The sequence below is a fragment of the Vipera berus genome (genome assembly GCF_964194415.1).
Source record: "Vipera berus genome assembly, chromosome: 3".
Taxonomy (NCBI): domain Eukaryota; kingdom Metazoa; phylum Chordata; class Lepidosauria; order Squamata; family Viperidae; genus Vipera; species Vipera berus.
The window spans coordinates 81,254,903-81,270,596 of record NC_138204.1 but is presented as its reverse complement, the minus strand read 5'-3'; the positions used below and the strand labels follow the sequence as shown (position 1 = coordinate 81,270,596).

Below are 15,694 nucleotides of genomic sequence, written 5' to 3'. Positions count from 1 at the left end.
GCCTGTGCCCTGCTTCATTTTGTACTCCAAGACCAAACTTGCCTGTTATTCCAGTTATCTTTTGGCTTCCTACTTTAGCATTCCAATCCCCCATGATGATAAGGACATCATTTTTGGGTGTTAGTTCTATAAGGTGCTGTAGGGCTTCATAGAACCGGTCAATTTCATCCTCTTCAGCACCGGTGGTTGGGGCATAGACTTGGACTACTGTGATATTGAATGGTTTGCCTTGGATTCGAACTGAGATCATTCTGTCATTTTGAGGATTGTATCCCAGTATTGCTTTTCCTATTTTTTTATTGACTATGAAGGCTACTCCATTTCTTCTGAGGGATTCTTGCCCGCAGTAGTATACCTGATGGTCATCTGAATTAAATTCACCCATTCCTGTCCATTTTAGTTCGCTAATACCTAAGATGTCAATGTTTAGTCTTGTCATCTCTTGTTTGACCACGTCCAGCTTTCCTTGATTCATGGATCTTACATTCCAGGTTCCTATGGAGAAAAAATCTTTACAGCATCGGACTTTCCTTTCACCACCAGACATATCCACAGCTGAGCGTCCTTTCGGCTTTGGCCCAGTCGCTTCATTCTTTCTGGCGCTACTAGTACTAGCCCTCTGCTCTTCCCCAGTAGCATATTGGACGCCTTCCAACCTGAGGGGCTCATCTTCCAGCGTCATATCGTTTTGCCTTTTGGTACTGTCCATAGGGTTTTCATGGCAAAGATACTGGAGTGGTTTGCCATTTCCTTCTCCAGTGGATCACGTTTTGTCAGAACTCTCTGCTATGACCTTTCCGTCTTGGGTGGCCCTGCACGGCATAGCTCATAGCTTCATTGAATTACGCAAGCCCCTTCGCCACGACAAGGCAGTAATCCATGAAGGGGACAAAAGGCTTACACAGGTACAAAAAGCAGCAGATCGCGGCGTTGTATTATGTACAGCTGTTAATTCCCCCCCCCCCCCCGCGCTTAATTTGGCACTAAACTCCGGTCCGCACAGGATTTGGTGCGTCCGGATTCGCTTTTTTCACAGCTGCAATCCTGGCATTTATTTAGCTGCATTGAACTTAACCGGGTTTATTTCTGAATAAATGTGCGTACATAAATAAAAGCGTTTATGATGATTTTTTTTAAAAAAAGAAACCCCAGGGTGGTACTGTATATTAGCCGAAGAGCCCGTTCTTAGATCTCTAGTAGAATTAGCTGCGCTTTATAGCTAAACTTCGCACCCTTTCTCTCGTTCTCTTAATGCAATGTTCCTGCAGAGCCCTGCGTCGCCAAAGCCTCGTTTAAAAGCGTAAAGCTGATTCGCTTTGGGTTTTGCTTCATTCTGGATTTTGCTGGCGGAGCGATAGAGCCGTAGGTGTTTTCCGCTGGGATAGAAAATTGAGCCCCGTTTCGGACTGACCTCGAGTCTCGAGCCGGGGAAAATAGCAGCGGTTTCGGAGGGAGCCACTGAGCATGCTCTGTTCAATATTAGGCTTGGCTGCTTGTTTCAACAAGGATAATTCTTGATTTTTTCAAAATCAAAATATTGTTGTTTCCTTCCCACCCACCACCCACCCACCCCCGACCCACCCCCGACCCACCCCCGTATACATTTTACCGAAAGAAAAGTGGTACGTTTTTAAGGATGGGCAGAGAAACACAGAGCCCATCGCTTAAGAGAGCGCCGAGTAAGGGCAAGGCAAGGCGTCAGTTGCCCCTCCTGAGCATGCCCGGAGTTGAGCCGAGCATGCTCGGCGATTCCCGAAAGGCCCTCCTAGGGTTGTTGCCAGGGTGAAAAGGAAGCGGAGCTCGGTTTTCCCGCCCGAGACCGCGGCGGCAATAGAAAGCAATGGGGTAATGTCACTAACCGGGTACGGGAGAAGGCTGGGTCAGGGCCAAAGGTGGAGATTCGTGGCTCTGCGGTATCTTGGGGTTCATTTTTTTGGTTTTTAAAACCCTCCCCCCGCAATTATATTCTCTGCCTAGCTGCTCCCCCCCCCGCTCCCCCACGAAACAGCTTGCACTTTTCTATACGATGGTTACATGAGTGGTCGCAATTGACGGCGGTGAAGGAACAAGGCTAATTTGCAGTCTGAAAAGCAGAATGCCTCTGAGCATGTCTAGAGCGCCTTTCCTTTGCCACGGTGCGGCATCCCGCACGCCTCTTCCCACGAACTGACATCTCTTTGTCTCTTATTGCTTGTTGGTATAAGGCAGGGGTCTTCAAACTTGGCTCTTTTATGACTCGTGGACTTCAACTCCCAGAATTCCTCAGCCAGCGATGCTGGCTGAGGAATTCTGGGAGTTGAAGTCCACGAGTCATAAAAGGGCCAAGTTTGAAGACCCCTGGTATAAGGCATGTTAATATGGGATTCAAGGAAAGCACTTTTTAGCTGATTTTAGTTTTTGGGTAGGAATATTTGTTTGCTTATAACCCTGGTAGAAAGAAGCCTGTGAGGACTGTGATATGGAAAGTTGTTGTTGTTTTTTTTGTAGTAGTAGTAGCAAGAGCTGTTTGAACTGGGGTCCACCAATATGTAAACTGGGAGTAGAAAGGCTTAGACTTGCAATAGATGAAAAGAATGGCTGAGCCTGTATAGTGTATGCTTCCCTCACTACAGGTATTAATTTCAGTCTTCATTGAGAGGTCAGAAACAGAAAATGCAGCTTCCAAATTACTTGATTTTTTTAGATATGTTCTTGACCTTATGGCACGTTGATGAGAAGAATTGCAATGTAAAAATAATAGTTCTGAGCCCTGTGAATAATTACCAGTTAACAAAGGGATATTAATTAGGGGTGGAAGATGTGTGGTGCACCGCTCAACTTGTTAAGATCACTATTATACTTCAGGATCAATTTCCGTACTCAATACTGGAAGTGAAAAGAGTATTCTGTGAATTGCCATAGAATTCTGATATAAGGGACATGCTTATAGCATAGGATCTAGAAACATTTCTCTTCCTGAAAGAAGGGTGTTGGATTAGGACAGGCCCAAGATACTTTGCAGCTAAAGTTAAAGGAGAAGATGATGCCATCTTCAATTCATTACCCAGGTATTGAATCTTAAGTCAGCAGCATCTTGAATAACAATATAGCATCTTCTACTATATGTGGAGGCAATGGGCTAATTCACATGGTGCTGGCATTTTTCACCTAACATCCCATTACAGGTAATCCTTGATTTACTACCATTCAAAATTAAAATGACAGTTTAAAAAGTGACTTACAGCCAGTCCTCGCACTTAAGACCATTGCAGCATCCCCACAGTCTTATGATCAAAATTCAGGCATTTGGCAACCAGCATGTGTTTATGACAATCGCAGTACCTGGGTTGCGATCACCATTTGTGACCTACCCAAACCTTCCGATCAGTAAAGTCAATGGGAGAAGCCAAGATTTGCTCAGTGATTACTAACTGCACTTAACAGCTGCAGTGATTTGCTTATCATATTGCAAGCCGCCCAAACTTGCCATATCAGTGAGATGGGAGGGGCATAAAAATGTAATAAATAATAAATGATGACAAAAAAGATGGTAAAATAGAACATTAGTTACTTAACAGCTGCTTTGCTTAGCTATGCAAATTCTGGGCCTAACTGGTCATAAGTCAAGGATTACCTGTATCTGAGATGCCAATCCCATGTCGTTTTCACGTTCTGCTACTTTACAGCCTTTTGGACCCTAAGTTCTTGTTCATCATCTAAATTTTAAGAATATGTAATTGCATCTAGTAGGAAAGAAAGCTCTTTGGTGTGAGAGCTTTCATAATTCTGTGGAATCTACACTTTGTACCCTGCGATTAAAGCATGCCATATGAAAAGTGAAAGGAAAAATACTATCTGCTAAGACAGAGATCCCCGACCTTTTGGCCACCAGGAACTGGTTCCGTGGAGTTTTTTTCCATGGGACTGGAGGGTGTGTGGTTTTGTGTGCTGCCTGCATCTCGCGGATGGGACTTTGCTTGTTTGTGTGGCCCGATTGCTGGCATGCTGCGGCCTGTTAGGGGTTGGGGACCCGTGTGCTAAGAAGTTCCCCTCTCTAGAGTTATGTGTATATGAATACTTTTATTTGTCTTTTTTTTACTTTCCCTTATTTGTAATTTGTTCTTTAATTTTATTTGTAAGATATCCTTAGATATAATCAGGATGTTTGTTTATGTTTGTAAGCCACTGAGAAATTTTTTTAATTGTGGGATATAAATCTGATTAATAAATAAATATAAATAAATAATTTGTACAGTAATTCTATACCTGATAATTCAAAGTAGGATAACCCTGCCTTTTAATATCACTCTCCATTTATTTTCCTGCTTTTTTGTTTTATATTAATGAATCATCTAGTGCACTTGGTGATGAACCTAAGGCCTACAGTTTCAAATATAATCTGGGGAAAAATGTAAACTAAAGAGTGCTGCTGATTGAGCAGTGGAATGGGATTGTGCAAATCCTGAAATAGCTTTATTAGACAGTACACTAATTGAAATTATAGCACTTGGCTAGAACAGCAACACAATCATTAGCCTTAGAGTAAGAAAACTAAAGGGGGTTGTTTTTCTCTTCTTAAAACTGAATCAGCGTAGAATATTTATTTGTTAAATTTATTTGCCACTTATGTCTGGGGCTACTCTAGGTGGCTTACAGTAATAGAAAGAAATCTGAAAAGGCATGTAAACAGAATAGAACAATAAAGTAAATAATGACAAAGGAATATAATGAGAATAAATTAACTGCAAGTATCAATTTTAGCATTCATGTGTAATTCACGATTAGACAAGAGTTCTTTTTAATTAAGATTGAAATAGAAATCTATACTTATTTGTTAGAAAGATAATGAAGTGTGTCTGTCCAACTTGAATAGCCAGGAGAGCAATCTATTTACAATGTGTAAAGGAAACTCTTCTTCTAGTACTTATGCAGTAAGCTATTGAAAAATACAGTTTTCCATTTCATGTATTCTCTACAAGTGTAATATTTATAAACTCAAAAATAATATAAACTCAATGTATTTTTTTCAAATATGGTACAGTGCAACAGGTTGCTATTTCTCACTTAAGTAATTTTACAAGACTTTTACTTTGAACAGTTGATTTTCATGCTATATCACAGCCATCTTGTGAAATGGCCTTTATTTTAAAAGCATTCTACTGTCTGGCTAGATCTCTGGATCTTGTCCACAGTTCCTGAAAATGGGATTGTGCATCTAACTTTGATGCATTTTTCAGAGTGTCTGATTTAATAGGATTTTATTTAAAACTACATTTTGACTGTTATGTGTTATTATATATTGCTAAGCTAGCAAGCATATTTATCTAGAAACATTATCTTATGTGATTTATTTTAGGAAATGAACCATATGTCCTATCTTACTTCTGGGGAAGCAGAAAAAATTTGCTGTGTTATTCAGTCACGTGATTCAAACTTTGTAAAAGATCATCTTGGAACAGAATCACCCAGCCAACTTGGAAACTATTTATTAAATAAATCAATAGACAGATCAGATACACATGTAAGTAATGTTATTGCAGTGTTAACTTGAAAACTGGCTATCTGGCTGTTACAAATAGTATTGCTTTATATTTATAGAACTGAATGCATGTGCACCAACAAATCAAGTGGTTTTACTATATTTAAGAGGTCCTGGAGAAGACTGTTGTGTGACCATATAGATACTCTATCCTGCCTCATTGTCTTCATTTTTCACAGATCTGTCTGTGTACACTTTAAAAAAAGATAAAAAATATTGTCAGGAGTCTGTGAAATAAACAAAAAGGAACCTGTTTAATCAGATCCTGGGACAATTCAGGAAGAAGTTAGCATGACTGTCTAGGACAGGGCTTTTCAACCAGTGGTACGGGTACCACCTGTGGTACATTGGCACCTGGCAGCTGGTACACGACCATCCTAGAAAAGTAGTGGGGGAGGGAAATGAGCTGAACCGGTGGCAGCACCGCACAAGGAGGACTACCTGTACTTCATCACTTTTTTCCTTTTTGGGGGGGTGTCATCATGTTTTTGACACCTTGCTAGGCGACAGGTGGTACTCGGATGTTGCCATATCCTAAAAGTGGTACAATGGGTGAAAACGTTGAAAAGCCCTGGTCTAGGAAGCTTGAAAATTAAGATGCGTTCCTTCTAGAAATGGAAAATGCATCATAAGAAAGGGGGGGGGAAGGGAAAAGAAAATGATAATGTGATAATAAAGAACAGCAAAACTGTAAGCTAGTTTTAGGACAATATGGCAAAAAAAATCTAAAAAGATATGAAGTTTTTTTTTTTAATTTTTTTAAAATGTGTTTGAAGCAATAAACTATCCAGTGCCATTAGATTACGTAGAAAGAGGATCAAAGAGGATATGGCAATGGTAGAAAAATTGAATTTACTGTCAAAGATAAGGACAGACATGTGTAATGTAATCTGTGGACGACATCAAGGGACAAGGAAAAAAAAAGCCACCTACAGGATGATCAGACGAGAGGGAGGAGCCCGCAGTCACTTGATGATTAGAGAAAGTAGCATAGAAAGAATCTGATCAGATAGCTAAAAATGATAGCAAGGAGGCTTGTACCTTCAGACTTGTAAAATTTTGTTAATATAGCCTTATAATAAAGTAGATTTAGGTCATCTAGTTGTGTTTCCTATCTGGCTTACCCGAAAGGGCTGACATCCATCTTCCAAGTCTGAAGATTTATTTATTTATTTTATTAAAATCCAGGTAAGATATAGAAGATACGTGCTTCCTTCCTTTTATCCTGTCAGTACAGATATTATACAAAAATGTAGCAGTTTTCTTCTGTTGCTGTCTTGAATCTTGATGTAATTGTTTATAGCTCTAGCAATTTTACAACAAGCCAACTATTACGACTTAAGATAAATTTTCAGTAAATCTATATGGCTTTAGTGATATGCTGGTCTTGGTTAAATACTCTCATTAAATATTGGTCTTGGTTAAACATCATTACTTAATAATAATGTAAGGAGGAAGAGAGGGAAATATTAGCATCTCAGAATCTCACAATTTTGATGTAAAGTTTGCTTTAGGAAATTGGGTGTGGGGGGTTGGTGGAAAAAATAAAGAGTGAAGCAAAATGAATATTTTGTAAGCCCCCAGAAAGTGAAGAGGTCGAATCGGTGAAGGAGAACTGGGTCTCATACAACGGATTTATGAATAAACATCGGAGCAGGATGAAAAAACTATTGCCGTCCCTTAAAGGGACATTCCAGGATGGCACCTTGGAAGAAAGCTTGAGCGCAAGTGAGCCAAAATGGTATGCTTTGAGTTGGGTGGAAAAAAGAGGGGTTTTAGAGCACATCCTATAACTCAGATATTTTCCTTCAGAATGTATTTGGTTTTTATCGTTATTATTACATCTGTCTTGCCAAGAATTTCCTGCTTATATGTAGATTGTGGAAAGCTGGATTAAAAGTTCGAGCCAGCACTTTAGAAAATCTTGCAGGTAATTTTTTTTCCTCCAGAATTATCTTGAAAGCAATAAAGCGTACATATATTTATGATGACATAAAAAATATCTTTGGATTTTAAAACAAACTAGTTGAACATTCCTAGGTCTTAAAACTCATTTTGACACTTTCTCTTAAATATTAAAAGAAATATTGGAAAGATTACCACTTAGCTCATATTTGTGAGAGAAGAGCTTGAAGATTCAGTATCTACTGGCAGTACAATATGTGGCTGGTTAATTACTGTATAGGTGTACAGATACAGGATTTCCTTTTTTATACCACTGCGATGTATTTTAAAATCATATTGATCCATGGGGAAAAATACATAAATGTGCAAATCTCAGTGTCATTTATTATTAGCAAACAATCTAGAAACTGCAGTATGAGACTGACTTGAAATGTACACAAAAATCTGAAATAAATGACAATTTAGGATATTTTTCTTTTTTCTTTTTTTTATCCCATTCCTTATTTGAACAGTTCTACAGAGCTTGAAAATGTGTGGTTTCCTAAATAGTAGATTACCATCTACAGATTTAGACACACACACACACACACACAAATGGGCTAATACTTGATATATAATCAAGATACAAAGCTTGAGTTTTCCTACCTAGGCTGACCGAATGATTTGAAGATGACTCTCTTAAAAAGAACATTATATGCAGAATAACTTTGGAAACATAATTTATTAAGATTATAGCCATCCATTTTACATTTATGGCTTCCAATTAAAATATAATATCAAAAAGCCAAAAGGTAAAATACCTGTACAAGCTGGACAAAACATTACATGAAAACATTACATCATTGTTCCAACATTAAGTCACTAGATAGAAGAACACAATTGATTCAAGAGCAGTGCAATCATTTTACGGGCTCCACATCACTATCTGATTCCCAGGCTAGATTCCTAACCATGTCTTCAGGCCCTTTCTGCAGGCTGTCGGGGCTGGGCTCATCTTGACTTGGGTGGTGGGAATGGGAATGATGTTCCATAGGGCAGGTACAGCAGCACAAAAGGCCCTCTTCCTGCGTCCTGTCAGATGACGTTATATAGTGGACAGAACCTGCAACATGCCCCTTCTGGTGGACCTATTGGGATGTATAGAAGGGACTTGGAAGAGGCGGTCCTTCAAATAACCTCAAAATAACTATTATTGTAAAACATTAAAAGCCAGCTTGGCGTGGTAGTTAAGGCGCCACGCTAGAAGTTAGGAGCCTGTGAATTTTAGTTTTAGGCATGGAAGCAATCATTTCTTTTTTCAGTCCAACTCGCCTCACCGGGTGGTGGTGGTGGTTGTAAAAATAGGAAATAGGAGGAAGAAATATTAAGTATGTTTGTCACCTTGAGTTATTTATGAAAAGAATAAAGGCAGGCTATAAATAACCAAATGCTTTTATTTCAGAAAGTAGAGGCAGCCTAAAAGGGCTCCTCTACGTAACATATACATATGGCATGGGTCCGGAGTACCTTAGGGAGCACCTGCGGCCGGCATCAACTTCCCTCCGCCCAGTGCGCTCCCACAGAGAGGGCCTCCTCAGGGTGCCACCGGTCAGAGAGTGCCGACTGGTGGCCCCCAGGGGGAGGGCGTTCTCTGTGGGTGCGCCTGATCTGTGGAACCGTTTATCGGTTGATCTCCGGATGGCTCCCGACCTTCGCTCCTTCCGACGTGATCTAAAAACCTATTTGTTTGAACAAGCCGGCCTGGTCTGATGGGTTTGGGTTTTATTACTGTTTTTATGTAATTTATTTATTGTATTTGGGCATTATGGTTTAATCTTTATTTAATTTTTGTATTTTGGTATTTTAGTATTTATTGCCCTGTTCACCGCCCTGAGTCCTTCGGGAGAAGGGCGGTATACAAATTAAATTAAATTAAATAAATTAAATAAATATACCACATCGTCCTATGTGACATCTCGAAAAATAACAAAATGAAAGTTGCATGCATGATATTAAAGCTCACATCCCTGTGTTAGAGCATTGGTGATGCTATGTAATCTGATAATGAAAAGTCTTCAAGAAGAACATTAATTCAGAGAGAATCAAGAATCCCAAAAAAAAATTCCTATTTTTTAGGTATCCATCTAGGTTGGAAGATTTGTAAAAGAGTGTATAGTGGAATTATCTAATTAAAATATTTGGTTAAAATGCTGGGGATAAACCGGTATCTTTATTTTTAAATGAATTATGTGCAGGTCCAAAGGATTAAGTAATCTTATACACTTTGAATGGATTTAAGCATCACAGTATGATTTACTTTTGGCTTTGTGTTCTGTATGAATCCAGTCACGGTGCTTATAAACAGTAGTGCTTATGTATTCATGCAGTCAAGGGGGGTGTCTGGAGAAGAATAAAGTTATGCTCCCCAACCATTCCCTGGCTTGCTTCTTTTTAAAGTTTGACAGACTTTATTCTGTGTGTGCTTTTAGCTCTTCCTCAATGCTTTACTCCTGATTCACCATTTAATATGCTGCAGTTTATTCAATAAACCATGGTTGAGCATGGATGTTTTTAATTAGTATAAATAAAGGGTTGGGTGAACAGGTTTTGTGTATTTTATAGTACAGAATACATTTCTGTTTGCATTGTTTTTATGTTTAGGTCTTGGGAAGATGCCATGAAAGATAAAGTTGCTTTTCAGGAAATGCTTCATGAAGCAGAGCTGGCAGTTGACTCTGCAGAAAACTTTTTGCCATCATTTAAAGAAAGTCTTGTTAGAATTACAAAAGTAAGTTCAGTTAGTTATCCATAAATTCTGCTAAATCAGGTGAACTACAGATCATAAGAATTATGAGCAGAATTGTAATCGCGGAAACAGGCTTTCTTCCCTTTGTCTGCTATCCTCTGACTAAATTCAGAAAGGCAAGAGCTTTCAATGTTCAGTTCAGCACAAAGAGACTGCAAAAAAAATGAAGCTTGGGTTAGGTTTAAAAAATATTTGGGTAAGTTTATGATTCATTTCTGATAAGTCAATACAAATATTGAACATTATTAACATTGCTTCGGATCAGCAGTCCATATCTGATTTGAAGATTAATTTTGCTAAAGTTTTTGTTTTTTTAATACTCCAAGGGTCATATTCGTTGTAGCAAGCTGTTCCTGTATTTGGACGATATTACCTGTATTTCAAGATGGTTTGTTTTAAAATAATAATGTTAACAGTAAAACTGACATTAAAAAACTAGAGTTTTTGGAGATCTATTTAACCATTTATTTTTTAGGCTTGTTGTATTTCTGCTTCAGACGAAATAACAATTTCTATGCAAGAGGACTTACTGGCAAAGGAGCTAGAAGCTATCCAAAAGATAAAGGAATTGTTAAGCTGGCTACTAGAGTCAAGCAAGGAAAAAGAAGTAAGTAAGAAGTAAGTAAGAAGTAAGAAGGATGTAAATTATTGTGACCAAGTATAGCATGAATTAAAAGGGAATTAAATATTTGTAACTCATTTGATTTAGGATTTCAAAGGGAGGTTGTGCATTCACAGAAGTTTTCGGTATCTGTCTTATTACTTACCAGAGCAACGAGTCACATGCTTTTAGGTTTAGTACTCTGTCCCTAAATTTCTGTTGCTTTGCATATGTGAAGAAGCCGCTCGATGACAGAGTAACTTAAAGGTAAAGGTTCCCCCTCACATGCGTGCTAGTTTCCAACTCTAGGGGGCGGTGCTCATCTCCGTTTCAAAGCCGAAGAGCCAGCGCTTGTCCGAGGACGTCTCCGTGGTCATGTGGCCGGCATGACTAGACGCCAAAGGTGCACGGAACGCTGTTACCTTCCCACCGTAGTGGTCCCTATTTTTCTACTTGCATTTTTATGTGCTTTCAAACTGCTAGGTTGGCAGAAGCTGGGACGAGTAACGCACTCACTCTGCTACGCGACACTCGGGATTCGACCCGCCAAATTGCCGATCTTCTGATCGACAAGCTCAGCGTCGTAACCCACTGAGCCACCGCGTCCCCAGAGTAACTTAGGAATGGCTGATTAGATCCATTTGCAAATAAAAATTCCATCCCGGCAGATCTGTCAAATGGCTCTCCCAGATGATCAAGAACATTAAACTGAAGTATTTGCTTTCTTGAAATAAATCTATTTAGGTTATGCCATTCACTGAAGGAAAAAAAAAGTTTGCCTGGATGTCCCTCTTCTAGCAAAACAGCTGTTTGTAGACAAAATGGGTAGTTTATTGCGTCATGCATTAGATTTTTGCTTTTAAATATTGTGTACTTTTCCAATCCCTTAAGGTAAAAAAAAACACAAATTCAGAGTTCATAAATACATTACCGTTTATTGCCTGAGTAAACAAAAATGAATGCAGAAGTTATTAACAGAAGATAGATTTTGGTAGTTCTCCCAAAGGTGCTTTTTCAAAAGGCAACTGGACTTCGTTTTTCCTTGACCTGAATAACTGAGAATCGCCCATAGACATTTTTGGTAGTTAATTTAATTTAATTTAATATTTGCATTTGTATACCGCCCTTTCCCTGAGGACTCAGGGCGGTTTACAGGGAATTAAAAATCAAAACATACAAAAGTTAAAACCAATTTAAAAAGCATTAAATTCACCCTGTACATTAAAACCCCAGTTAAAATTTTCCCCTCAGCCTGGGCCCGAGAGCTCAAAGAGCCAGGTCTTCAGGCCCCGGCGGAATGATCGGAGGTCGGGGGCAGTCCTCAGCTCTACTGGCAGCTGGTTCCAGAGGGCAGGCGCTCCCACTGAGAAGGCCCTATCCCTGGGTGTCACCCGCCGGCAATCTCTCACCGGCGGAACCCTGAGCAGACCCTCCCTGTGGGAGCGCACTGGGCGAAGGGCGTTTGATGCCGGCAGCAGGTGTTCCCTCAAATAACCCGGACCCAGGCCATGTAGGGCTTAGTTCTGTAGCTGTATTTAGCATTTGGTAATGAGAGTAAGTTTTGCTTTGTTCTTAACTCTAAATTATGCGTAAATATAGCACATATTTGTACTGGATATTTACTAGGAATGGGTGTGATCAGTCACTTTCCAGATGTAGCAAAACTGCAACATCCAGCGTTCTTTTATCATTGGCTAGGCTGGGAATTGTAACATTCAGAGCATCTTCCTTATTCTTTTAGGAGGATGGGGAGATTTGATACTGCAGGAACCATGGTCAAGCTAGTATGCTGTATGGGTTTTCAAATGACAGTGAAGCAATCTGATTCAATTTCTCTTGTTTTTAGATTATCACTAAAGAGACAAAAGATTTGGATCAGACTTTATCAGAAAGTGCAATGGATGTTGAAGTAAGTTCTTTTTTCTTGCTCTCATCAAGAGTAACATCTCCATTTCTTGAAGATATAGTCAGCCCCTGCTAAGAGAAGAAGAAAGGATAACAACTTCATGCTTTGATTGCTACTTCTGATAGTATATTTTCCAACTAACTTAATTTTATTAAAAGACATCAGCTTTTGTCAGCTTTGGCTCAGTTTACCAGATGTAAAGCTCATGTTTTGGCTAGTTGGAAAAGGCACTACCAAACTCCTGGGTTTTTTTGCCACCACAGACTTAACGCTGTTCTCCTTCTACGATTTCTTTGTTACATATAATTGTACAAAGTTACTTAGAAAAAGTACATGAACAGAACACGAAGAATTTGAAACAAAATGTACAGTCTGAAGCAGGGATGCTTTTAGAAAAACCTTGTGCAGCCAGGTTATCCTAGAGACTGCCTGCCTACTTAGACACCAGCAGAATAAGGAAATGGCTGCAGGCAGGTTGGAATATTAGCCTGAAGCGGGATGCATAGTCCACGCCCCAAGGCTATATGCATTTCTTTAAAAACTTTGTCAGACTTGTTGCTAAATAAGTATTTTCAAAGTAATACAAGGAAAAAAATAGATGGAATACATGAAGAATCATACTATTTGTTTTCAATAGCTTTAAAGGTCCTATGCAACAACTCCAGATCTTGGGACATGTAGCGCATGTATGCCCACTCAGCTCTTTTGCCAGATCCCCATGCTGGTTGGGGAATTCTGGGAATTGAAGTCCAAAAGTCTTAAAAGGGCCAAGTTTGAGAACCCTTATGCTAGATCAAGTAGCTGAAGTGACCAGACAATAAAAGCTGCTTCTCATATTTGAAGTTTGGATTGGCTCACAAAGATTGTTGTGTTTGGAAGAATCAAGCCATGAAAGTGTCTTCATTTTTTTAATTAGCTGAAAAAAATTATATTTAAGAAAGGTCTTATTTTCTATTATATTTCTTTGAACTTGGGAAAGCTTTTTGACTTTCATAGCAACAGCTATGCTCTCTCTTAAGTGAACAATATCTTTAGTTGTACTAACTATACCAATAACCAAAAATAGCATATGTAAAGATTCATCATTCTGTAAGTAAAGTATACATCTGGTAGTAGACATCTGGTTGTATATCAGCTTTAAGATGTTTTGGATCACAGAATCCCAAAGCCTTAGTAAGAAATACAGCATAAATAAATATGGAATAAATCATATATCTAATGGGTGTTAATAGCTTAAACCTAAATTGGTTTTGGAAAAATACCTGTCATCGCATGTAGGAAAAATGTTGGATGGGGAACCAGTTAAATTATTAGATTATGTTTTAAACAAAAATATCCATGCGTGCCAGATAACAGAAGAGGCAAGTTGGCAGCTGCAGCTGTATCTTTGAAGCGCCACCCCTTCTTGGGTATGTGCATGAAAATAGGTCTTCAGCTGCATTATAGTGGCCACCACCTTTTGTTCTTTTGACTGACGTTGATAGAGTTCACTTGACATCTGTTATCTTTTCAATAATGTGTGTGTACGTGCGCTCGCAGGCATGCGCACATATTTTTGAGTCACTTTTGAGTCCTGATAACTGCCTGCACAAATACCTGCAGGTTTTTTAGAAGTGGTTTGCCATTGCCTCCTTCCTAGGGCTGAGAAGGAGTGGTTGGCTCAAGGTCACTTAGCTGACTTCATCCCTAATGGTCTCCTGATTTCTAATCTGGTGCCTAAACCACTACAGTAAACTGGCTCATTTTAGTACTTGGGAGGGGAGAGGCGAAATCAAGCTTGCTTGCGTAATATTTATATTGACCGTTTGCTATACGAATGAGCTGTGGACATTATACTTACCGTATTTTCCGGCGTATAAGACGACTTTTTAACCCATGAAAATCTTCTCAAAAGTTGGGGGGTCTTATACGCCCAGTCGTCTTATACGCCAGGAAAAAAAAACATAAATCAATCGAGTGTCCCCGTTTTTCCAAAGCAACTTCAAGCCTCCTTAGTCCAGTCCCCCCTCCAATGTGACTCTAAGCCTCTAAGCCCCTTCCCCTCCCCCTTGCAAACGCCAGACCCCGGGAGCAGCAGGAAGCCCCTCACCCAAGCGGTATCTGAGCATAAGCAGAGCGCGCCCTGCTACCCGCTATCTCTCCCGGCAGTCTGGACAGCGGTACTTGGCAGCCTGGCGCCCCTCTCGCCCGCAGACCACGCAGCAGCCCTCGCCAGCTGGCCTCGGCATGGCCGCCCCAAGCCCGGCTCTCCAGCGCATCTTCCGGGCCCGCCTGGCTGACCACCTCCTGGGCGGGGCTTGGCTCTAGACACGCGGCTGCTCCGTCTGCAAATCCGCTCTCAAAGCCGGATTGCGCTCAGCTGTGCAGGTTGCTGAAAGGCGGGGACTCGGAGTTCCCGCGGTGGTTGCGGCTTCTGGTGTGCCGTTTGCAGAGTCTGGCCTGGAAGAGCGCGTCTTGTGAACGCAGCTCTTGCATTTATTCCAAAGGGTGGGTGGAAGGAAAAGCCCCTTTGGGCTTCAAAAGGGAGGCTTTGCACCATCTGCATCAGACGGGGCTGAATCAGGCTTGTGTCGGACACTTGGCAACTGGCATGTAAGTATTTTCTGGCGTATAAGACGAAAAATCTTGAAAATTTCCCAAAAGTTGGGGGGTCGTCTTATACGCCGAGTCGTCTTATACGCCGGGAAATACGGTATTAGTAAGGATAGAGTTCATCTAAAAAGAACAATCTCATAAACGTTTCCTGATACTGTCTTTCTTCCTTATGTCTGAAGAGCCTCAGAAATGAAGTGATTCAAAAAGAGAAGCATATTTTAGAGCTTTCAGCTCAGCTTCAGCAAGAAAAAGTAAGTGAGCATTTTTCTTCAAGGCATCTTTTTTTTTAAAAAAAAACTTTTGTATTCATAACAAGATGTGCCTGGCTATAAGGTGGTATGATAATCCCATTGCTTTTGGAATCTTTGGGCTTCAGGATGTATT

At 40.1% G+C, this 15,694-nt stretch overlaps 1 protein-coding gene across 3 annotated transcripts in view; it reads left to right on the top strand.

Moving 5' to 3' along the window:
• The first annotated feature begins 1,732 nt into the window (after window positions 1-1,732).
• The window catches only part of ODF2L (outer dense fiber of sperm tails 2 like), a 35,920-nt gene continuing 21,958 nt past the window's right edge, over window positions 1,733-15,694 (top strand). For 2 of the 3 annotated variants that reach the window (XR_014025792.1, XM_081322550.1), the window contains exons 1-7: window positions 1,733-1,845; window positions 5,336-5,500; window positions 7,096-7,259; window positions 10,064-10,190; window positions 10,684-10,815; window positions 12,656-12,718; window positions 15,490-15,561. Coding sequence is in view for 2 of the 3 variants with exons in the window: in XM_081322550.1 (XP_081178676.1) it covers window positions 5,339-5,500; window positions 7,096-7,259; window positions 10,064-10,190; window positions 10,684-10,815; window positions 12,656-12,718; window positions 15,490-15,561 (720 nt within the window). In the remaining variant the exon portion in view is untranslated. Of the gene's footprint in view, window positions 1,846-5,335; window positions 5,501-7,095; window positions 7,260-10,063; window positions 10,191-10,683; window positions 10,816-12,655; window positions 12,719-15,489; window positions 15,562-15,694 lie in introns of those variants that run through there. The other variant, XM_081322551.1, reaches the window with a different exon arrangement.